This window comes from Rhinatrema bivittatum, chromosome 4 (assembly GCF_901001135.1).
Source record: "Rhinatrema bivittatum chromosome 4, aRhiBiv1.1, whole genome shotgun sequence".
In the NCBI taxonomy this organism is placed as follows: Eukaryota; Metazoa; Chordata; class Amphibia; order Gymnophiona; family Rhinatrematidae; genus Rhinatrema; species Rhinatrema bivittatum.
The window spans coordinates 356,099,013-356,124,089 of NC_042618.1; the positions used below are offsets into that span (position 1 = coordinate 356,099,013).

Consider the following 25,077-nt stretch of genomic DNA (forward strand, 5'->3'; position numbering starts at 1 on the left):
GGGCTCATTCCTTTCGCAGCCATAGGCCTCCCTGCGATGGGGTCCCTCAGGGATCTTCCAGCAGCAAGTCTTCCCAATGAAGGTGCGCCGACCCACTTCTCCATTCCAGTGATAGGTTGTCTCTCCCTGTTTTTTGAGGAATGGGTCAAGATTACTTCGGACAAGTGGGATCTAAGCATCATAGAACACAGCTACGCTTTAGATTTTGCTCGCCCGCTGCGAGACCTGTTTTTGGTGTCTCCCTGCGGGACCCAGGCAAAGCAACAAATGGTGAGCCAAACCCTGTGTCGGTTGAAAGACCTGGGAGCCATTGTTCCAGTTCCTCCGGCCGAACGCAGGACCAGCAAGTACTCAGTATATTTCGTGGTTCCCAAGAAGGAAGGCTCCTTCCGTCCGATATTGGACCTGAAGAAAGTGAACAGATCACTTCGGGTGCCCCGCTTTCAGATGGAAACTCTGCGGTCAGTCATTGCAGCCGTCCACACAGGCGAGTTTTGGGCCTCGCTGGATCTGATGGAGGCTTATTTGCACATAGGGATCCGTGAGCATCATCAGAGGTTCCTGCGGTTTATGGTCCTAGGCGAGCATTATTAATTCCAAGCGCTCCCATTCGGATTGGTGACCGCTCCCCACATCTTCACCAAGGTTATGGTGGTAGTGGCGGTGGATCTCAAATGGGAAGGGATTTTGGTTCATCCTTACTTGGATGATTGGCTCATTCGAGCGAAGTCGGCGGAACTTTGCAAGATAGCGGTTTTCTCGGTTTTGCAGCGTCTTCACACTCTCAGATGGGTTGTCAATTTTTTTCCAAAAGCCATTTGGTCCCATCCCAGGTGCTGGACTTCTTGGGAGCCCAGTTTGACCCGGCTGTCGGCAAGGTTTTTCTCATGCAGGAGAGGATCGACGAGCTGACATCTCAGATTCAGTGTCTGTTGGCCCTGCCAATACCCAAAGTATGGGATTACTTACAGGTTCTTGGTTCTATGGCATCTACTCTGGAGTTAGTCCCTTGGACCTTTGCTCATATGAGACCTTTGCAGAGAGCGTTGCTTTCCCGCTGGGATCCCAAGTCAGAAGAATTCCAGTTACCCTTACTGCTCATGGACCCCGCCAGAGCCAGTCTCAGGTGATGGTTGGCCCCCGAGCACTTACGACGCGGGGTGGACCTGGAGGAGCTCCAGTGGACAATTGTGACAATGGATGCCAGCCTTTCCGGTTGGGGGGCAGTTTGCCAATCGCAGTCGGCACAAGGTCAATGGACGCGTCAGGAGGCGAAGTGGTCCATAAATCGCTTAGAAACAAGAGCAATATGCCTGGCGCTGCGCAGCTTTCTCCCTCTCATGAGGCATCAGTCTGTAAGGATTTTGTCTGACAACACAATGACTGTGGCGTACATCAATCGTCAAGGGGGAACAAGAAGTCATCCGGTAGCCTGGGAGGCAGACAAGCTGATGGTCTGGGCAGAAAGCAATCTTGCCCGATTGGCGGCCTCACACATAGCTGGTGTAGACAATGTTCAGGCGGATTTTCTCAGCCAACAGTGGTTAGACCCCCGGAGAGTGGGAGCTATCTGAGGAAGCCATGAAGCTCCTAACTCGGTGAGGCGTGTCTTGCCTGGATTTGGCGACCTGGCGGAACATGAAGGCGGCTCGTTCCTTCAGTTGCAGAAGGGAACACGGGGCGGAAAGAGTGGATGCTCTGGTCCTTCTGTGGCCCCGCGACATTCTGCTTTACATTTTTTCCTCCCTCACTGTTTGTGGGCAAGGTTGTAAGGAGAATAGAGACCCACCCAGGGTCGGTCATCCTCGTAGCTCCGGAATGGCCTCGGAGGCCGTGGTTCATGGATCTGGTCAACTTGGTGGACGGCCTCCTTCGTCTGTCATCTTCCGAGTCTTCTTCAGCAAGGTCCAGTATTTTTCGACCAGGCGGCTCGCTTTTGTCTAGCGGCCTGGCTTATGCAAGGAGGCAGTTAAGAAAGAAGAGTTATCCTGACTCAGTCATTTTCCACCCTTTTACGGGTGCGAAAGACATCTACTTCGCTCACATATGTTCGGGTCTGGAAGGTTTTCAATTCTTGGTGTAGCGGTTTGGATGTTTCACCATGGTGCGCCACCATTGTTCATATACTTGCCTTCTTACAGGAAGGGTTGAAAAAAGGGTTGGCGTACAGTTCTCGCCGGGTTCAGGTTGCACCTCTGAGCTGTTTAAGGGGAAAGATTGATGGAGCGTCCCTTGCAGCCCATCCTGACAGCGCGTTTTCTGAGGGGTGCTAAGCATTTGAACCCCTCAGTTCGAGCAGTGTCTCCTTCTTAGAGTCTGAACCTGGTTCTCCAGGTGTTGTGCGGACTTCCTTTTGAGCCCCTCAAACAGGCCACTTTGAAAGACCTAACGCTCAAGACGGTCTTCCTAGTGGCTATCTGCTCAGCAAGGTGAATATCTGAGATTCAGGCGCTGTCCTATCGGGAACCTTTTCTTTGGATTTCCGATTTGGGGTGTCTCTTAGAATGGTACCCTCCTTTCTACCAAAGGTTGTGTCAGACTTTCACTTGAATCAGTCAGTGGAGTTGCCGGCTTTTCCGGATTTGGATTGTGATTCCCCTCAGGCTCACGACTTGTGGAAATTGGATGTCCAACGGGTTCTCCTTCGATATTTGGAGGTTACTAATGGTTTTCGGACCATCTCTTTGTCCTATGGAGCAGTCCTAGGAAAGGACATAAAGCATCCAAAGCTACCAATGCCCAATGGTTGAAGGAAGCTATAGCTTCGGCATACATATGTCATGGACGTGCAGTGCTGGAGGGTTTAAAAGCTCATTTGATCAGGTCTCAGGTGGCATCTTGGGTGGAGAGTCAGTTGGTCTCGCCGCAGGAGATCTGCAGAGCGGCTACTTGGAAGTCGCTACACACCTTTGCTAAGCATTACCGTTTGGACGTCCGGGCCTTGGATGTTGACTGTTTTGGCAGCAGTGTTCTTCGAGAGGGACTTTCCAGGTCCCACCCCATGTAGGGCAGCTCGGGTACATCCCAGCAGTCTGGACTGATCTGGGTACGTACAGGGAAAGGAAAATTGGTTCTTACCTGCTAATTTTCGTTCCTGTAGCACCACGGATCAGTCCAGATGCCCGCCCATTCAGGAGGGTATTCTGGTCTGGAGAGTCCGCTCAGACTATTTTTTTGTCTTTTTCATTGGCAGCTGTTTTTTCTGCAGAGTATATTGAAGGTAACCAAAACAGTACTCCTTACATGTACATAGTTTCAAAGTTTGCCGTTGGGCTGTTTTTTGATCTAGCCATTGGTTCTCAAATTTTGTTCATTCTGCTATGGTATTGATTATACTGAAGGATCGCAGGTGGCAAACCAGTCTAAGAGGAGGGGTGCCTTGCAAGTTTTTCTCTGTCTCCATCTGCTGGAAGGGAGGCATAACCCAGCAGTCTGGACTGATCTGAGGTACTACAGGAATGAAAATTAGCAGGTAAGAACCAATTTTCCTTTAATTTACAGGAAAGCAAACACGATATCTTCTGCATCAAATACTGTAAAAGTGGACGTGATGTGAGCATGTTGTGACTTTTGATTTAGTCTCACTAGTGGGATTTGTTCATCCTTTCATATGCACCATGTCCTTTAGGAGTAGACTTGGATAATGCCAGATTAAATGATGTATAAAACCGAAAGGTAATGGTATAAGGTATAGTAGATACTTGTTTGTAATCATTAATATTTTGTGACTTTAGGTAACAAGTCGATGGATTCCTCTCATTAGTGAAAGAACAGACAAAGATAGCAGGTAGTGTATTTATTGAAAGAAGCAATCCTGTAATGCACTGCCATAAGAATGACCTTGCGTCACTCCCAGTTCATGGTCTATTTCCTGGGAAAATCCTAAATCTCATATAGTATGCCCCTTCCACTGTGGCATGGATCCTGTTACTAAAAGGTTTTCTCCTACGGTTTTGGAGGGAAAAGTAGTAGAAAATTAGTGTTTGTTCTCAACTTTATAACAGATACAATTGTGAATACAATGTTTTTTTCATGTACATATACAATTTTATGCTGCTTAACTAAACAGCAACATTAAACATTGAAACTCCTAGATAAATCATTCATATTACTTTGCTGCTTTCCTGGGTGTAAATACTTTTTTCCTAGTACACTTAACAATGGAATGAAAGGGACATGACTGCAGAACTGAATTTAGTTTAAATGATACCTGCTTCCTGTTTATTTTTTCTGAAGTGTTATCTTATAAAGTATTCTGTTATGTTTCAGGCTGCCTCTCATATTGGTTGGCAACAAATCTGATCTGGTGGATTACAGCAGTATGGAGACCATCTTGCCCATCATGAACCAGTATACGGAAATTGAGACCTGTGTGGAGGTGGGCTTGGCTCTTTTTTTTTTTTTTTTCTTCCAAAGGAAGTCATAATCCAGTACAGCTGGGAAAAAATCAAATCACATGTTTGGGAGGCTGTAGTCTGTGTTCCTAGCTGTGATAATTCACAGTTATTCTGTTATCTGACCTACATTCGGTGACTCAAAAAGGCAAAAAGATACATTAGTTGCTTTAGTATTTATGCAGCTATTAGTGGTGATTATGTGGCAGTGGACAGAGCTGAAATTAAAGGCTCATAGATGGACAGACCAGTAAACATTCTTTGCCTTAGTAATGTTGCTCATTTCTGTGTTTTTTCCGTGATCATATTCTCCTGAGAAAACCATAGAACAAGTAAAGCAGGAGGGAGCTATTTATAAGCTAGAAATAACCAAGCAGAAATGGTCCTAGTAACTGTGCTCCATCCCAGCAAAACACACCCATCCTGCCTGCCAGTTCTAAGCTTTGTTCTGTGTTTTACTGAAGTAGGTGTAAGGTAATTAGCCTCTTGCTTTTTGTACATGCCAGATTAGTCCAAATAAGTGGGTTATGTCCCTCTTGCTAGCAGATGGAGACAGAAAAAAAGCTCATGGACTTCATTCCCCCCATAGGTGTCTTGTGCTGCCTTCAGTAATTTTCTGTAGGATCTATGTTTCTTCCCTCTTCCCTCACTTCCAAAAAGTGGACAGGACTCAGTTTCGGTGCAATGCCACTATCTTTATTCTGCAAGTAATATTAGAAGGAGAAGCCACACTTTGAGTAAGCACTCGGTGGGCATTCTGAAATCCATTACATTCAGCAAGACTTATACTGTTTCTGCACAAAGGAGGCAGTATGCCAGGGGTTTGGGTGCACAAATATGGCTCAAGCCTGGATTTTGGTTATTTCTGCATGGTAATAGAGCACATCTTGTAACTGATGAGAAAAACACACATTTCCTAGCGTGTAGCCAGATGGACTCAGGACCAGTGGGTTATGTGCTCTTCTGCTAGCAGATGGGAGACTGAGTCAGATTTCAAAGCTGATGTCACTCTAGATATAACCCTGCAGTAACCTCAGCTCTTCAGTATCTCTGCGTCTCCTAGCAGATGTGGACACTATCCCACACACTAGAATAGTGTTAACAGTTACAGCAAAGAAGAAAGAAAAAGAAAATTTACCTTAAAGAAGATCGCGCCCTGCTCTCCTGCGGTGAAACCTAAGGGTCCCTCCCCCAGTAGAGAATTCCCGAGGTGATTTCTGATATCCCTCAGAGGTGTGCCTTGGTCCGGTAGCCGGTTCCTGGCGTGGACTTAGCCCCAGAGTGGTTGAAAGGCAGCGGGTGCACAACAGAGTGCGGTGGTGAAGGTAAAGCCCTCTCCCCGCCCCCCCGCAGCTGGAGACCATCCAGGCACGCGATCAGTAAGCGCCGAGACCAGGAAAGCAGAAAACTTTAAATTCAGGTCTCCGAGGCTTGGATTGCCGTACTGATTTGATTTCTTTTTCGGCAAGGTAAAAGGGAGCATCGATCGGGTTGAGCAGCCCTGGTTGGGCTAGGCCCCAATCCGGTGCAAGGGTTCACGTGGAGACCCTCAGGGTCTCCACGTGAACCCTTACGTGCTGGGGGGGGGGGGGGGCACGGCGGCGCCATCTTCCTTTCTCGACCGGCGGTATGCACGGGGCAGGCTGGATGGCCGATGCACCTAACTTGTGCACGTCCAGTACAGACGCGCGCACGCACAACTACACGCACAGCTGCCTTTACAATTACACGCGCACATTGAAGCTAGAGGCAATGGCACCGGCACCCAAGAAGGCCAGAAGACACTCTCTTTCCATGGCCTGCCACATAAGAGCCGCGCAGCGTGAACTGGAGTCCTGCCTGTGCCAGCATTGCGAGGAAGCCAAGGGGAAACCCAAAGCCTGGTCCCTCACTGTCTGGGGATGGGTCCAGAACTACTACAGATGATAGTTCCCTGGATCTATGCATCTCTGAGATGGCTTCTCCACAAGAGGGCACCTCATGGGCTCCTATGCCAACTCCCCTGGGATTAACATGGATCCAAGGACCTTCTCCTGGTTAGAATTTTTCCAAAGGCTGCAAGCCTTCGTTCAGGCGCAATCAGCCCCGGCTGTGCCCCGAGCTCAATCCCTGCTGGAAGCACAAGATCCTCCTGGCCCTGCTTAGATGCCTCGAGACATGCCTCGCCTAACCAAGAATTTCCCTGACAGGGACCCAGACACCTAAGATGATGATGGTGACTCTCTGGAAGAAGGAGAAATTCTTCCAGGCCTGGAACCATACGAATCATGCTTCGCTTCTTCCACAAGGTTGAATTACCATCCCTTGTTTCCCAGACTCTGGGTATTCCAGGCATGGACCCGATGGTGGAACCAAAGAAGAACCCCATCCTGGTGTCCCTTCGTAAAGCTTCATGTTACTTCCCAATGATGGAAGCCATCGAGGAACTCATCGACCTGGAGTGGGAAGCCCCGGAGGCCAGCTTCGAAGGGGGTCAGGCCTTGGAAGGCCCTATACACTCTAGAACCAGCGATCAAGGAACACCTACGTTTCCCGAAAGTGGACGCCATGGTCTGTGCCGTCTCAAAGCGAAGAACGATTCCCTTTGAGGGAGTGGCTGCATTGAAGGATACTCAGGATAGACGATTGGAATCCATCCTTAAGCAGGCCTTTGACACATCAGCAATGACACTGCAGATTGCTTCCTGCTGCGCACTGGTGGCACGTTCCTGCTTGCTCCTCTCGAGAGAGGCAAATAACTCTGGAACATATATAGGTGAGATGATGGAACCTGCAGCAGCCTTCCTGACGGACGCAAGCTCAGACCTGGTACGCACCTCAGCCAGGGGTGTAGCCTGGGTAGTGGCAGCCAGAAGACAACTATGGCTATGGAATTGGGGTTTAAATCTGGTGGACCAGATCCCTCCCCTTCATAAGGCTGCTGAGGCAACTTGAGGTACTGTAAAACCGTTTGGCAGCCTGTTCCCATTTGCAGCTTTGTGTTCCAGCCTACCCAGGAAGTATTCTAACTTTTTGTTTTTGGTGGTAAAGTTATTTATTTAAAAAAAACCCAAAACAAAAAACCCCCCCTACTTTCCTGGTTGGGGCGGCTGGGGTATTTTTACACAGCAGCAGAGCGTGCAAGGTGGGTGGCTGTTGGGGAAAGGTTCCCCCACATGTAGCATGGTGTGCAGCTTGGTCTGCCGTGCTTGTGGGTTGGCTTGGTCGTGGCTCAATCATGTCTGGTTGTGTGCAGGCTGTCAGGTGGTGAGGGGTCTTCGGAAGGCCCTGCCGCCATGGCAAAAGAGAAACAGGCTCCCACTCCTGTTCCTCAGTTGTGTCAGGGTTTGTGTTGGACCAGGACTTCTCTCCCTGGTGGCGTGAGATTGTTGCCATTTTGAATTCTCGGGCGGCTTTTGCCACATCATCAGGGGGAAGGGGGATTCCCCTCTGAGGCTGTCCCTGTCGTGTTCGGGCTCTGGAGAGGAGCATGGGAGCTCGGAAGGTGAGGATTTTCCTATTCTCCTGGTTCCGGAGTCTGCTAATCCCGTAACTGGCTCCTCAAGGCCTTTCTCCATGGACTTTGTTTTTTTTATTGCATGAGGCCTGTTTAGCAAAGCAGCTTGCTGAAGAGCTGCTTTTGGGGGCCCGGGTCTGGTTCTGGGTCTCAAGCTGGAGCAGGCAAAAAGAAAGCAGCTTTCTCCTGTTCAGCGTGTGTTGGGCCTTTCTTCAGCGACGGGAGACGGGGGTGATCAGGCGGTTGATTCGTATGCAGGCGGCACGGATCAGGTAGGGGATCTAGAGGAGATGAAGGAGATGATCCTAGGGTGTTCCGTCTTTTTTGTAAGGAGGAACTGTGGCCCTTGATTCCTCGGGTTCTCCAGGAGCTTGTTCGGACTCAAGGTTCCTCAAGAGAACTCTGATTTGGAAGGAGCTGATCCAGTCCTGGATGGGCTGAGGGGTCCAGCAAAAGCCTTCCCATACCACAAGTCTGTGAAAAAGTTGGTGGCTCAAGAGTGGGGAAACTCTCGAGGCCAGCTTGAGAGTTGGGAGGACTATGGCAAAGTTTTATCCTTTGCCTGTGCAGATGGAGCTCCTGTCACTTTGTAAAGTCAATGCTTTGGTGTCTGCAGTCACTAAAAAGACAACTATTCCGGTTGCGGGGTCCGCTGCTTTGAGGGATATCCAAGATCGGAAATTGGAGATTCACCTCAAAAAGCTTTTTGAGGTGTCAGCCCTGAGCTTACAAACAGCTGTTTGTACTAGTTTTATGCAGTGAGCTTGTCTGTGCTGGGTACAGCAACTACAGGACACTCAGTTGTAGTCAGGCGAGGAGGCTCAGAAGGCTGAAGTGGCATATAGAGCGAATGTTCTGTACGATTTGTTCAGAACATCTTTTAGGATCGTGATGTCTTCAGTATCAGCCAGGGGATTGTTATGGTTGCGTGGATGTGTGGTCCAAGTCTCAGTTGGGTCTCTGCCTTTTAAAGGGAAGCTCTTGTTTAGCAAGGACCTAGAAGAGCTAATGAAGCACCTGGGGGAAACCAAAGTGCACAGGTTGCCAGAGGATAATCCAAAGGGCAAAAGATTCTTTCAGACTTGATCCTGTTTTTGGATAATAGGAGGTCTCGCCTGGCAAGAGGTGCTTCGGGGCCTCAGAAGCAATTCTCTCCCTGGGGTCAGTCCTTTCTTTTTTTTTTTTTTTTTAATTTACAATTTTATTAAAGACAAAATACAGCATAATACTGGTGTTCTCAACCTCCAGACATAAATCATATTACATATATAGTCTTCAACCAGACCAAGAACAAAGACTAGTCCAATTTTTGTCCTACGACATCTTGTGTAAATAAATGTATACAACATTCCCAAACAAAGACATAATATGAAGAATAAGATATTAAGTAAATAGAAACCAATATCAAAGAATTATACACTCAAAGAATGGAAATACACAAAAATCACAAATCCCAAGGAGAAAAGGAAAATTAATCCACCAGTTAAGCCCCTACATCTCCCTTGGAAGCTTGTGTATCAAACCATTTTACATAGAAAGACCATATTTTATCAAACTTTTGCAGAGAGCGCTGTTTGTATGCAGTTATCCTGAACAATCGATATACCGAGTTCACTCAAGTAAATAAAGTTTGGAGTAATGAAGCAGTAGGAGATCTCCAGCTCTGAGCAATGTCACTGCGTGCTACTACCAAGAACTTTTGTGCCAATTTCTGTTGAAACATATCCCCTTCGGTAATCGGGATATGTAATAACACTTGAATGGGGGAAGTAAGGTAAATTTCAACTTCATTATGGTTTGTAGTCAATTAGAACCTCTTGCGAATACGATTGAATAGAAGGACAGTCCCACCACAAATGAAAAAATGACCAAATGCCCCTGCATCCCTTCCAACGTGTATCAGAGTTACATAAAGAAAAATGGTACAACTGAACTGGAATATATTACCAGTGTAAAAGCACCTTATAACCATTTTCCTTAAGATTAGCCACAATGAGACCCTTACCAGTGGATTTAAAAACACATCTCCACTCTTCCTCTGATAATGTCCTCCCAAGATCTTGTTCCCATACTTTAATATAACCTGGCTTAGATGGCATATCTTTATTTAAAAGTGAATAGCATTTAGACAGTACCTTTTTTTGCTTATCCACAGTTCTACAAAATGATTCAAACATGGAAACTCCCTGAGTCAAAAAAACTAGTCCAGAACCTACCCGGGAAGCCACGACTTGTCCCAGTCTGACAAGTTCAGAAAACTAGCAATGAGTACATTGTTGCCCACTCTGAAGGTAGTTGGCCTAATCATGACCTAAGAAATTGCCATACTGGGTCAGACCAAGGGTCCATCAAGCCCAGCATCCTGTTTCCAACAGAGGCCAAAACCAGGCCACAAGAACCTGGCAATTACCCAAACACTAAGAAGATCCCATGCTACTGATGCAATTAATAGCAGTGGCTATTCCCCAAGCAAATTTAATTAATAGCAGTTAATGGACTTCTCCTCCAAGAACTTATCCAAACCTTTTTTAAACCCAGCTACTCTGCTCTAACCACATCCTCTGGCAACAAATTTATTTATTTATTTATTTAGGGCTCTTATACCGATATTCTTGTAAGGGATTATTCTTGTGTAGGGATTATTTAATTCTTGGGTTAATGATCTTGGGGAGGGGGGTGTTTGTCTGCAATCCCCTTTTCATTATGGTGCTGATATGGAAACCAAAACGAGCTGAAGGCAGCACCAGACCGCCATAGAGGGTGTGTGGTCAGCTTTGAGCTTTTTTTTTCTCCTTCTCCATCTTCTGGCAAGGAGGACATAACCTACTTGTTTGAACTATTCTGGCCAGGACCAAAGGAAATGAAATTAACAGATAAGTTTAAATTTCACCTTCATGTTATTTGATTGACTGATGGTCAGAAGTGTAGTTTTGTATTGGATTCCTGAATGAAGAATGCCTCTTCCTGTATAGTTATTAAATTTTACTTTTTTTTTCTGCATAATAAAATGTACAGACTTAATGTTAAAAAGGCTTTGGTAAAAATGATTGTGTTAACTGATCCTTTATAGTTTTTGTTTGTAAATTTTAGTGTTCAGCCAAAAACCTGAAGAATATATCCGAGCTCTTTTATTATGCCCAGAAAGCTGTGCTACATCCCACAGGACCTCTATATTGTCCAGAGGAAAAGGAGGTAATGGCAATCTGTCAACTGAGTTCATAACCCCTATATATGTATTTCTATTTATTTATTTGTTTTTATATACTGAAGTTCGAGGAGGACATCACATCGGTTTACAATAAAAATATAAAACAGAACTTGAGCAGCTTTACTTGATTCTTAGGCAAATGCTCTGAATACAGACTAGATGTAACAGCTGATATTTATAACCAAATTCTTCATCACTTTCCCTCTCATCACCAAAGATAATTTAACTGTTATAACTTCACTATTTGTAGGATATTGCTATGGCTTACAGCTGCTCTGAATCTTAGCAGAATGGACTGGAATAACTGGGCAGTCTGGGTGGGCTGATTGGCCTTTATCTGCAGTAATCAGCATCCATTGTGTTGGTTGAACATGGTCAATGGTTTGCCACTTTAGTGAAATCCTGAAACAGATTATGTGCTGTCACATCCAGCATCCAACCCAAAAATAGAAGTTTGTGGTAGCAATAGTTTTATTTGGATGGATGTGAATTTTGTAATTGTGCACCTTTTTAAAAAAAATTAATCTTTCATTTTCTTTGTATTTTTTTAAATACAAAATGTTTTTTTTTTGGTTATCACAATCATTATGCCACCAAAATATACAGGAAATGAGCAACATAATCCACTAAAATCCCCTAATATTTTCCTACTATTCTTCCCCCCTCAAATATTTCTACATAAGGTGTCTTTATCCCAGCCTTCAAATATTTGCCAAGTACGTTCCTCCATAACACCATAAGTGTTTTCCATCTGATACACTTCCCCATAACTTTTTATAAAAGGAGAACATACTAGGAGACTGGCTTTTTTTTTTCTTCAAATTAGCTACAATCTCGCATCCAGTTGCAATTAATAGCTGAGTGATTATAATTTATTGTGGTTCTTTAATGTACTGGTGGTTGATGCTTCAAGCAGGAAGACTTTTTTGGATCCAAATCCACACTTATTTTTGTAATACCTCGAATAATTTTCTGAGCCTTCCTCCCAAAGGGAGCAATACAGTCATAAAACCACCATGTATGCCCCATTGTATCAACTTCCCCATGCTCCCTCCAACTTTTATCTGATACATGTTTGTATATCTTTTTCAGTTTGTGGCGTATAATGTCATTGTAGTACACTTTATAGGTATTTTCTGCCAATTGAGTCAAAATTGAGGTCTTAGCTGATCTTAGTCTGACCCCCTCCCAGCTTCTTCCTCTAATATGCAGTTTAAATCCTGCTGTCAAGCTAGCTCATGTTTTAATTTCCCAACTGAATGAGAGGTCAGTGCTTTGTAAATGGTTTATATAAACACTCTAAGCATAGGTGTACTACATAATATTTCCAGATTAGTTTTACCTTTTTTGAAGGTCTTTTTCCCTATTGTGTGCTCTAAATAGCATTTCAATTGCAGATGAGCATAAAAATCAGTGTTTACAATTTTATAATTTTCTTTCAATGTTGCAAAGTCCAGTAGTTCATTTTTGTCCAGGAATTGACCCATGTGATTCAAACCAAGTCTTTCCCATCTTTTGAATATCCCTACTCCTTCCCCAGGTGAGAAATTTCCATTATATATAATTGACATTAGTGGTGAATTATTTCCCCCATGAGGGCAATTTCTCCCTTATTGAATCCCAGACCTCATTTATATACCCTGTAAATGGATTATCAGGAATCTTTGGTGACCACTACCCCTTCAGAACCCATGGATAGTATCGAATAGGAATATCTCTTTTGATGCCTTGCTTTAATTTTGACTTTTGCTTGCCATTTCACCAAGGCCCTTAATTGTGTTGCTTTATAATAACTTTCTACTTTAGGCACCCCCAACCCTCCCATTTCTCTAGATAACAACAAAACATCTCTAGATATCCTAGCAGTTTTTGTCTCCAGATAAAGTTCAGAGTTTCTCTGTATTTGTTCAGCATGGAATTTGGAATTTCATTTGGCAGTGTTTGAAAAAAATATCACAAACTGGATAAAGTGTTCATTTTAATAGTCACTATTATGCCTAACCAGGACAGGTTTGTTTCTGTCCACAACTGTAAATCTCTAAGAATATCATTCACTAATAGGATATTTGTCTACCACATACTATTTTTATTCACAAATATTTCGGGTATTCTCTTGAACATTTCCTCTAGGATTATTAGCTACTCAGTCAGGGTTGTTAATATTTAGTATTTCAGACTTGCTCAAACTTACTTTGAACACTGCCACCATCCAATAATGCTTAAGCTCCGTTATTAACTGTCAAGGACGTCATTGGACTGGCCAGTGTGATCATCACATCATCCTCAAATAACAATACTTCCTGTTCGTACCCTGGATCAGTCCAGACAAGTGGGCTTATACATCCCTACCAGCAGATGGAGGCAGAGAACAAAACTTTGAGGCACTGCTACATAACCAAGAGTGCCACCTGCAGTACCTCAGTATTTCTCTGTCTCCAGCAGATGGTAGAAGTACAAGTCTGGAGTTTAAAAAAGAAAAAAAAAAAAGAAGGTAGGTAGGTTAGGAAGAGGTTTCGGCTCCCTGAGGTGTTAGGTTCCTTCGAGGGCCATCCCTTGGGTGGAACAAGGCAAATGGGTGGGTTGGTAACCCCTGTTATGACTCAGTTCTCTCACCCACTCTGGGCCCTTCACTCCTTTGGTGTACCTGGCTTCCTCAGCATGTGACCTCCAGAAGCAGGGAAGTAGTTCTTTTCCCTTTTTCATTTCTTCCCTTTCTGGATAGGTATGTCTCTTTAAAATAAACCCCCCCCCTCAAAAAAAAAAAAACCAGACGAAAGGGAAGGAGAGAGGCCGTGGCAGGGCTATTGCAGTGGATAAGTTGTTTTTCCTGCCGGGAGGCAGGCAGGCTGGAGCGGGCCGAATTGTCTTTGATCATTGGGGCTGGGTAATGGGTAGTTCAGCACTGGATAGCGTCTGGGAGTAATTGAATTTTGTAAAATGACTTTTTTACAATAGTGGAGATATTAATATTGAGGGATAATTTAGAGTCAATCAGTATTCCGAGATTACGCACGCAGTTGGTTATGGGTATAGTATGGTTTTTTAAGGTAAGTTTCAAGAGGTGGATTGTAGGAAGTTTGAGGGATTGTGGATAAAAGAACCAGTTCTGTTTTTGAGGCATTTGATTTAAGACAATTATGGGATAACTAAGTTTTTATAGTTTTTTAGGTAAAGGTGGATCAGTGATAAAGTGTTTTGCCAGGAGTTAGAAAATGGAACAATAAACTGAATGTCATCTGCATATATTTTGAAATTAACATCTGGGCTCGTTAGGTGACACAGAGGAGGAAAAAGTATGTATTAAATAGAATAGCAGATAGAGCAGAACCCTGAGAAATGCCTGAGTTAGTGTGATACCATGAAGAGTAAAATTCATCAAGGATAAATTTTTGGGGATGGTCAGAGAGAAAAGATTTAAACCATTTAAGAACAGTTCCAGAAATGCCGAAGTGTTGTAGTGTAGATAGAAGAATGTTGTGATTCATAGTATCGAAAGCAGCAGAAATATCAAGAAATGCAATGATATAGTCTGTGTTAGAATCAAAGCTACGAAGAATACTATCAAAAGAAGAGAGAAGAAGAGACTCTGTATGCCCCTTTCTAAATCCGTGTTGATTGGAATGAAACAAGTTATCATCGATGTAGTCAGTCAATTGATGGAGGATGACAAATTCAATAATTTTTGCTAATGAAGGTAATGAAGCTATTAGACAGTAATTAGATCAAAAGGGTCTAGGTTTTTCTTTTTAGGGATCAGGAGGACAGAAGTTTGCTTTAATAAAAATGGAAAAATGCCAGATGTAAGTGAAGAATTAACTAATTTAGTTAAAAATTGAGAAATGTGGTCTTTTATCTCTCTTAATAAATGGCTAGAGTAAAGGTTAAAGGGTCTGTTCGAAGGTTTTGATTTTGAGATGATGCGAGTTATTGTATCTGGGTCAACGAGTTTGAAATCAGTAAAAGTACAAACTGGTGACAGAAGGGTAAGTTGGGGAATCGTTAAGTGATTGTTCTGTAGAAATGTTAGCAATTTTGTCTTTAAAGTGGTTGGCTATATTATTGCAAAATTCATTGTTTATATGATCATAAGAGTTGTGGTGTGTTGAGGTGAGAGATTTAACAATATTGAACAAAGTGTGAGGATTACCATTAGCAGCTTGTATTTGACGAGCGTAAAATGATTTTTTGGTAAGGTTGATTTCTTTTTTAATTTGTGTAAATATGAATAGTAGGTCTCTTTACGAGGGGGAATAGGATTTTTACACCAATGACGTTCTAACTGTCGCAATCCTAGGTAACTTTGTCCACTAAGGCTTACTGAATATGGACCTCTGTGTTAATGATGAACCTGGCATTTACATGGTAAAATCAAAGCTAACGTGGCACCCAATGCAAGCACAGCAGATTTGAAAGTTAAAAAAAAAAAAAAAAAAGTATTTATGTATTACATCTTTTATTCTGTATAATCCAATACGTTCAACATAGATTACAAGTCAACAATCATAAAATCAACACACAATAAAATAATTAAATGATAATCCTGAAGATAAGAAGTAAATAATTCCTGAGAAGTGGAACATAATGTAGGAGTTGGTACATATTGTTTGTTTACCTGCCAACCCATTTGATTCCAAATTAATTGTTTCATGTATGATAGTGTACATCTTAAATTGGACTTTATACAATACAGGAAGCCAGCTGGAAATTATTTGTTTAAGAAATTTCTTGATGTTAAGTGCACGTTTGTCTGACTGGCTAGAAAGTGGTAATGCCTCAAATCTTCTTTGTGGAAATGGGTTACATAATAGTTCTACTCCTTATCAATCCATAGATGAAAGCTGCCTGCATAAAAGCCCTTACCCGGATCTTCAAGATTTCGGACCAGGACAATGATGGCATTCTTAATGATGCTGAACTCAACTTCTTTCAGGTAGGGTGCTGTGATGGTTAGCCATGTTTTTGTTTTGCCTTTCTCTGTGTTAGTTGGGGGGGTAGTTAAGTCTTTTTTTTATTTTTTTTAAGTAATTAGCCATCCCAGTGGCTCAGTGACAGAGTGCTGCCATGTAGAGTGACCCAGGTTCGATTCCCGGCTCAAGCCTTTTATTCTCCAGATTGGCTGAGGCTGGGGATGCAGCGTTCACAACTCCGGGAGGGTGAAGAGTTCTAGTCATCATGTAGTGCAAACACCTGGTGACTGAATTTAGGACCCAGGATTTCAGAATCCCAGAATTAGCCTTGGTGCTTGGCCCCGGCCGAGGAAGACTGTTGCTGCAAGGATTGGATACAATGAGCTGACAAGGGATATAAAAAATCTCCAGATAGTTGTGAATGAAGGCTCATAGCGCCAGATTGTAGTCCTGGTTCTGAGTGACCTGGAAGTCCAGGAGGAAACTTCTAGGTCAAAAAAAGCTTTAAAGAAATGCTAGAACACAATTAATTTTCTGTGATGTTTGCTTATTAATTTGTGTTGTGAGGTCAATGTTACTCAGTTTAACCAATGTCAGTTCTTTTCTAGGGCGATATCTATTTTATATTTTCAGTTGTGCTTGTGTATGTGTTTAACAAAACTATTGCACATTGCCTAGAGGCTGCCTGATGTAGACATCTAGAATATTTTATCAAATATTTTGATAAGCTGTCACAACTCTGTGACAAGTTACTGCTGAGCCCAGCTCTATCTACAGTGGGACTTGTACTGTTTTATGAAGAAATAGATCAGCCACAGTCCTTAAAAAAAAAAAAAAAAAAAAAAAAAAAAAAGTGATGGAAGACAAAGTAATCAAATACTGCTATCTTAATTTAAAATACCGCATTTCTGAGCCTCTGCTAGTAGCCGATCTTCATTGTTGCTTAAAGCTAGTTAGTACATCATCATAAGTCCCTCTCTTCCACCCTTTGCTAGAGAACCTGCTTCCACACACCGCTGGCACCTCAAGCGTTGGAAGACGTCAAGAACGTGGTACGGAAAAACCTTAGCGATGGCGTGGCTGGTAATGGATTAACGTTACAAGGTGTGTGTCACAGTTTGCAGTTTCATGTGAGGAGATTTTGGTAACGCGGTGCCATCATAGGGGTATGGGGGAAGAAGATTTTCAGAAAAGTACTAGTAAGAAGGAGCAACTATTTATGTTGGATAGGTCAGTGCTTTGATGAGCTATCTACTTGATGCCTAAGCGTAAAAATGGAGCTTCTTGCAGATCTGAGGCTTTTGCACTGTTTATTTTGCAGGTTTTCTTTTTCTACATACACTATTTATTCAGAGAGGAAGGCATGAAACTACTTGGACAGTATTACGGCGATTTGGATATGATGATGATCTTGAGCTGACACCAGAATACTTGTTTCCTGTGTATGTATCCAGTAAATTTTTATTTTTTAAATACAGCGATAATCATGAGAAGGTAACAAACCTAGGCCATTGAGCCAACTGTACAAAATGATTAGGGGTTTTAAACTCACTATAAATGATCCTTTTTTGGACCCAGTGAAGGAAATTGTTCAATATTGGGGTGCTCAAGCACCCTTCAAGCTGGCACCTATGAGCCAGGCATGCCTAATTAAACTCTTGGTAGGATTTCCGATTATGGCGCTGAGCTGAACAGAGGCTGGGAGTGAGAGCTCCGGGACTCCCCTTCTAGCATATTGCTGACTAATGCCCTAAACAGCTTCGAATCCGCTCCTATTGCTTGCAAATCCTATCGTTCAGGGCTTGGTCTGCTGTGTTTCGCGCGGAGCGGTGCTTGGGCTATGAGCTGCAGGAGTGTTTGCAGCGGGAGAGAAAAACGAGCCGGCGATCTCAAAATGGTGGCCGCGACTGAAAGTACTAAAACCTTGGTGGCGACTTTGGAGGAGGTCTTATTGCAGATCTCAAATAATGTTTCAGCAGCCCTGGAGGAATGGCTGATAAAAATTCAAGCTTCTATGGATGACATAAAGGGAAGCCTGGAAGGGCAGTGCATCTCTGATCAGGAGGACAGGCTGGTGGATGCTTAGCACCATATTGTGGATCTGAATCTGGCATTGGTTGACTGTCTGGAAGATCAAGAAAACCATAACTGGCGAAATAATGTTAAAATTATTGGTCTCCCAGAGTTGCTGCGGGAGGAGGAGCTCTGACCTTTTGGAGATATGGCTTCCAGGTAGCATGGGCCTGGTGTTAGAGGGGGATCATCTCTGCTGTGAGCAGATTCACCGTATTGGCCCATCAAGTGCCTCGGACAATAAACCTAGGCCGGTTATGGCGCGTGTCCTCAATTGATCCCATAAGGTTAGATTGCTGCACGCAGTCCGACAACATCCTGCTCTTGAATTTATTTATTTTATTTATTTAACACTTTTCTATACCGACCTTCATGGTTGAAGACCATATCAGATCGGTTTACATCGAATAGGGGAACTGTAACAAAAACCATAGGTAGAACAGGAAGAACAAAGTTACATTCAACAAGGATAGTAAACTTGGAAGCATAGACTGCTAGAAAGAAAGGCCTAAGGAACGTAGTGATTAAATGGTATAAACAATTATAGAGTCAGGGGAGGCTCTTATTCAGAACTTGAAGGTAGTACGGAGAACCATTGTTCATGAAGGATATTCGGACGTCTAGTGAATTTATGGGACCCAAAATCGGATTTGGGTGGAATTCGGACATCTAGTGAATTTATGGGACCCAAAATCCTGCTCTTCAATGATTTTTCTGTCCGTGTCACTGCTCAGAGGAAGGAGATGTCGCCGGCCTGTTCGGAGTTACACCAAGGGGAATGCGTTCTGCCTTACTGTTTCCGGCTAAGTTGCATGTTCATCATGATAATAAAGTTCTGTTCTTTAATACTAAGGAAGAAGCTGCAGCATTCCTGAACACTCTACCTCCGAAGGCAGCAGATTGAACGAGTAACCTGGCAGGCACTGTTTTCATCTTGGTTTGTGGTTGCAGTTTTCCTCACTAGTTTTTGCTGTTCTGCATCCTATAAGGCTTTGTTTTCTTACATTTTGACCCAGCAAAGTTCGCATGGATTGAAGTCACTGGTGTTTGTCACACTTCACTTTTCTTTACTGCAGTGGCCTCTGCGGCTTACAGAGGGATTCATTACCAGGACAGCCTTGCTGACGTTTTCTTTGTGGTTAACTTGCTTGTCTGTACCCACAACTTTTTTCTGGGTCTTATAGTTGCTTAGTTTCTGAATTTGTTAACCTACCGCATATGCGCCTTATTTTGCACCTTCATAGAGGTAATGCTGTTTACTCCACCTTTCTATTGAGTTGCGCATTGCTGTATTTTTGGAGAGAGGGGGAGATTCCCATGAGGCATCCCTTGGCTGTAGTGTAATTTCTTGTAGTGTTGAGTCTCTTGGGGCGTTAGGAGAGATTGTGGTGGTCTGGTGTATTTTGTGTGCATGTTGGTATGCTTGTGTGTGCATGTGGATGGATAGGCTAGAGGGGATGGGATAAGGGTAACATGAGGGGTTGGCTTTTCTTTTCTTACATTTTGGGGATTAGCCACTGGAGTATTGTGGAGACATGGCTGACCCGGAGGCTTAGGCTGGGAGGCCTAAGCCTCCAGGTCAGCAATGCAGAAAATAAAGCATTACAATCATGTAAGCTAGAACAATAAACCAATCAGCCATCATGTGATGTCACCAGCGTCTAGTAATCCTTTGGAACAAACACACACGCTTACACTCCATCTAGAGTATTCCTTCATGGTTCACAATGGCTTCTAAATTGATATCTCTAAATGTTGGTATTATATTTGCTGGGCCCTATGAGGGTCATGTACAGTTTTTCCTCTTTTCTGTTCCGCCATGGCGAAGGTTAAAGTTACTTTGCTGAATGTAGCAGGGATCCATTCTCCAATTAAACGTAAAAAATTGTCAGTGTTTCAACGCTTACACTCCCAGGTAGTGTTTTTGCAAGAGACCCATTTGTCGGATCTAGATCATAAAACGCTAAAGTGTGAATGGGTGGGGCAATGTGTTTACTACTCTTATACTACCAGAAGGATAAGATTGGTAATACTTTTCCATAAACATTCACCTTTTCAAGATGAGTGCCAGTTACAGGACATGGAAGGGCGTTTCGTTATTGTAGCAGGCACGCTTCACCACCAGAAAAATTGTTTTCTGTAATATTTATGCCCCTAATATTTAAACTCATGCATTTTTTCTTTTGTTAGTGAGTCACCTTACTTTCCCTGATTACAAAATAGTGGTTGGGAGTGATTTCAATGTTGTAGTAGACAGGACATTTGATTGCCAACCTGCAAAGGGATTGAGTGTGAATTTTCTTTGCAAGAAGTTGGGGCTATTTGGTGTTTGGTGGGTCCTACATCCAGGGGAGCAGGATTTTACTTTTTATTCTGATCTGCATAAATCCTACTTCTGCTTGGATTACCAGTTAATTTCTGATGGTCTTTTTCCAGGGGTGAGAGATGCTACTATTGGCACTATTTCTTTTCCTATCATGTCCTGGTGTCTGAGAGTGGAGCTCAGGTTGTCTCTACACCCCTCTTTTTCCTGGCAGATGAGTCATGAGCTCTGCTTGGATAAAGGGTTCCATGTTTATCTTAAGTGTTGGGAGGACTACTTGTTTTTTAACAATACATCTGATATTGTACCCTCGTTGCTCTGGGAAGCGGGTAAAGTGGTCCTGTGGGGTCATATAATTGCGTATGTGGCCAAAACTAAACAACAGCGCAATGCAGAGAGTCTGGCTTTAAGCAAAGCATTGAAAGCCGTGCAGTCTCTGCATATGGCTGACATGTCTCCCTCTTCTAAATTCACTGTAGATCAAACTCGAGCGGCCTTCAATCATTTACTGCATCAACAGGCCTCTAAGTCCCTACGATTTTTTCAATATCAGATGTATATGTTTAGGAATAAACCTCGCAAACTCCTTGCAAACCTTGTGCAGGTATGGGGACAGAAATCATGTATTGTGGGGATTCGGGATAGTTTGGGTGTCCCCCGGCATTCCATTTTTGATATTACCAAGAAAGTTTTAGAGTATTATAGTGCTCTTTATAGTGCCAAGAGTATGAATATGGAGGTTCATGACTCTTTCAAGTTCTTCTCTCTGGAGGAGGCAGAGAGACTCAGTGCTCCAATCTGAGACGGGTCTGAAGCTTGTGAAGGCATCGGGGCTCGATGGACTGGGCACAGAATTGTAGAAAATTCTACGATTCCTGGTATTTCCTATGTTATCGTGGTTTTATAATGCTCTGGTAGAGAAGGGTTCCCTTTCTTCTAATATGAACCAGTCTGTAATAGTTGTGTTGCCTAAAAAGGGTAAGGATCCCTTGGAGGTGGGCTCCTACCGTCCTATTTCTTTGATAAATGTTGACTTGAAAATTCTGGCTGCGGTTCTGGCAAATAGACTAAAAACTGTCCTCCCCGAGTAATAAATACCGACCAAATGGGATTCGTGAAAGGGAGTCAGGGGGATAAAAATGTGCATAGGCTGTTTGCTGCATTGAGTTCCACTATTACAGCTGAGTCAGTTATTCTCAGCCTTGACCCAGAAAAAGCATTTGATTCTCTATCGTGGGACTTTGTTTTGGGCCCTGTCTCACTACGGGTTCTGCAGTAGGCTAGTGGAGTGGTTGAAAATTATATAGTAACCCTAGTGCCTGTATCCTTATCAATGGAGTCCTGTCGGATGTTTTAGCTCTGCACTGTGGAGTTTGCCAAGGTTGTCCCCTGCAGCCTTTATTTATTTTGGCGATAGAACCCTTGGTGTCTAAATTGAGACAGGAGACTGAGTTTGAGATATCTTTATTGGTGACCACCTATTCAAAATTGCTATGTTTGCCAATGCTGTCTTGTTTGTAGACTGCCCCAGGCAGAGTATACCTTGCATTAAATGCACATTTTCTCAGTTTAATCAGATAGCGGGTCTTAAAATAAATTTGTCTAAGTCTGAGGCTTCGGCGTTTGACCAGAGATTGGAAGAAACTTGGGAGGGGCTGTTTCCTCTTGCTTGGACTTCGCATAAAGTTAAATACCTGGAAGTGTGGATCCCTAGGGATCTAGGCTTACTGTATGGGTTGAATATTACGCGGATACATTCTCAGCTATGAGCTTGGCAGTCTCTCCCTTTATCTCGCTTTGGCAGATGTGCGCTTCTAAAAATGGTGCTTATACCTAAGCTTCTATACAAGCTACATATGCTTCCCTGATGGCTCTCCACGCATGACCTTCATAAATCTCGCTCCACTTTTCTCACGTTTTATTTGGGAAAGGTAAGGGCGCACGAATAAGCCATGCTAAACTTCAATGTTCAAAGAAAGCAGGGGGCTTGGCCTTTCCCGACCTGAGACTTTATAATGCAGCATGCCAATTGAGGTTTGTGGGTGAGTGGCTTACTGTTGGATACCACTTCTGTGAGGCTAGACTACTTGATAACATGGTTGCCCCCTGGTCCCCTATATATATTTAATAGAAGCCCGGCCTGGAGACCTTCGACGCCAGTCTTTTTCTAAAATTCTGCTTTACCCCTGTTTATAGGCCTGGCGCTGGCTGAGGGCTAAATGGGGTCTACCTGGTTGCTACTTTTTGCTGCTTTTTTGCCCAGTTGAGAATATGCAGTTATTTTTCATGGCTGGGCTAGGGCAGGCATTCGGTTTATTTTGCACTTATATGACTCTAGTGCACCTGTTCTCTCCTTTACTGAGTTGGGCTGGGTTTTCCAAGTCCCCTCTAAGCATTTCTTTGCATCTCTCCAGACACAGCACTGTTTAGGTACTTTTACTTGGGATGCTGAGGCTTTTTCCCAGGAAGGTCTCCTTTGCTCAGGAGCTTCAAAATGTGCCACTTTTTTGAAAAACTCCATTGCAGGTTGGCATAGATTGTGTAAAAAGCGGTTGCAGTCTTCCCATCTTGACTCCCTTGCTACCTATTGGTCATCGGCCTTGGGAGAGAACATGTTTAAGGACTCCCTAGCTTATTGTTTTACGATTCCAGCTTGCGAGAATTACAATACAAGTTGCTGCATACGGGCTATGAGACAAGGTGACCTGGCCCCGTGAGGGAGCCCCCTCACAATAGAAGGAGCTCAAGGACCTAAGGTTGCCTTAAGCACCAAATGTTGAGAATTAGGTGGCTCATTTGTTCTGTTTGTCTGTTTAAAAGACGCTGTTTGGACTATTTCTTATTCATTCCAGTGTCTTTCCCCATTTGATAATTCTATTCTTTAATGGGAGGATGGAAATAGGTTCAAATATTTGCTGCCCTAGGTTTGGGACTTATGTATGGGTGTGAATGTGTTACTATATGCTGATTTGTTTGTAGTCCTACTGTGGTAGGACCTCAAAAGGGTACAGGGAAGGAGGTGCACTCTGTATAGTTTTAAATTAATGGCATGAGGTTTGCAGCCTCATGGGTTTTGTTTGTTCACACCCGGTACCAATGCTAAGAATTTGGTTCTGTATTTTGATGGTGTGTTGTACGGTTTACTTTTGTTTTGCTTCTTGGACCTTTTGTGATCAGCTGTTTGCGTTTCTGTATCTCCTTCTCCTTACCCATGTTTAAATAAATAAATAAATAAATAATCTCTTGGTAAAGGTTAAACTAGGTCGGATTATTAAGCTGTAGGAACATTAAACTATTCCCTACCTTTTAGTCTTCAATAAAGCTGCCTCTCAGCTCACTTGCTGATTGGAAGCATTTTATGGAAATGGACACGTTACTGTCCATCCTGTTGCAGATCTGGGTGTCGTGGCCGGTGGAAGCTCTAGGAGGTTTCCTCGAGCACCACCGGTCTGGGGGTGGTGATGGCATGGCAGCCTCTTCTCGCCTGCGTGACCCGGCAGAGGAAGTGGTGGCTCCGTGCAGGCGGGAAGAAGGAGAGGCCATGCAGTTGAGGCCAGAAGCAGGAGAAAAACAGCACATCTCCCGTATCAGGAAGAGGCACCTTAGGCCTCAGGCCCATGTGGCATTCGAGCACAAGAAGAGCAGCAGCAGCAGCACGGCCCCACCACCACTGCAGTTGCAGAGCAGCATCAGCCCCCACGACCTCAAAAAAAAGATGGAGTACCTCCTGCTACGTAGGCTGATGGAGGAGGTTGCCGCTGGATGTGCTTCTAATGGGGAGAGGGGAGGAAGTGGGTGAAAAGAGTGTCTGTGTGTATAAGAGCATATCTGTGTGTGAGTGTGAGGGAGCTGTCTTCTCCCTTGCTAATCCACGACAATATCAGGGCATCCAGAAATCAAAAGATCCCAGGTATGGGCAGCCGGGGATTTTTTTTCTATCCTTTTTAAGTTTTAAGTATTGGGTCGTGTTACATCTGTTTTGAAATATTTGATTGTTTTTTGGAAAATTGTATATGAGTTTTAAATTATTGGATGTTCTATTTGTCAGCTGTTTTGAAATATTCTTTTTATTAGTATGGTTTTACTTCTATTGATTTATATGAATAGATTTTACATGAAGAAGAACATTTAAAGTAACATCTTCTGGGGTAAAAATATCACATATATTATATTTACATGCAGTGCTATAAAAACCCTGCAAAAAAATTAATAAAAAAATAAAAAAAGACTCTAGGTCTGTTTTAATATGTGTTGTATATGGGCTTGGCCCTTGGAAAGCCACAAATAAAACTGAATTACAATTTCAATATCTTAAATCTCCCCATACCAAAACTGCAATAACTGCCAGCACTCAAACACTAACAATTCTACTTATGAAAAGGCAGCACTGCAGTTGTTATACCAGGCCCTAGAACGCCAATACACCTATTATAAAAAAAAACCCAGAAAAAGACAAGTTTCTATAGATTGCTACACAGAACCTACAAACTAGCAGAATACGTCAACTTGGTCTCACATGCAGCCTACAGACACCAGATGAGGAATAAAGTAGTAATACAAACGTGCAGACAAAAACTGAACTGTAAACCGCAACAAGCCAGACTATGCAGTGCAACAGTGGAAAAATGGACACATAATTCCTCATAACAACATATCAAACAACAAAATCAGGAATT

General features: G+C 43.3%; 1 protein-coding gene across 5 annotated transcripts in view; it reads left to right on the forward strand.

Moving 5' to 3' along the window:
- RHOT1 (ras homolog family member T1) overlaps nucleotides 1–25,077 on the forward strand; it is an 88,468-nt gene that overhangs the window by 12,405 nt on the left and 50,986 nt on the right. For all 5 annotated transcript variants that reach the window (XM_029600724.1, XM_029600723.1, XM_029600727.1 and 2 more), the window contains 6 exons: nucleotides 3,735–3,787; nucleotides 4,270–4,378; nucleotides 10,981–11,082; nucleotides 15,930–16,028; nucleotides 17,001–17,109; nucleotides 17,327–17,447. In XM_029600724.1, the coding sequence (XP_029456584.1) occupies nucleotides 3,735–3,787; nucleotides 4,270–4,378; nucleotides 10,981–11,082; nucleotides 15,930–16,028; nucleotides 17,001–17,109; nucleotides 17,327–17,447 (593 nt within the window). The remainder of the gene's footprint in view (nucleotides 1–3,734; nucleotides 3,788–4,269; nucleotides 4,379–10,980; nucleotides 11,083–15,929; nucleotides 16,029–17,000; nucleotides 17,110–17,326; nucleotides 17,448–25,077) is intronic.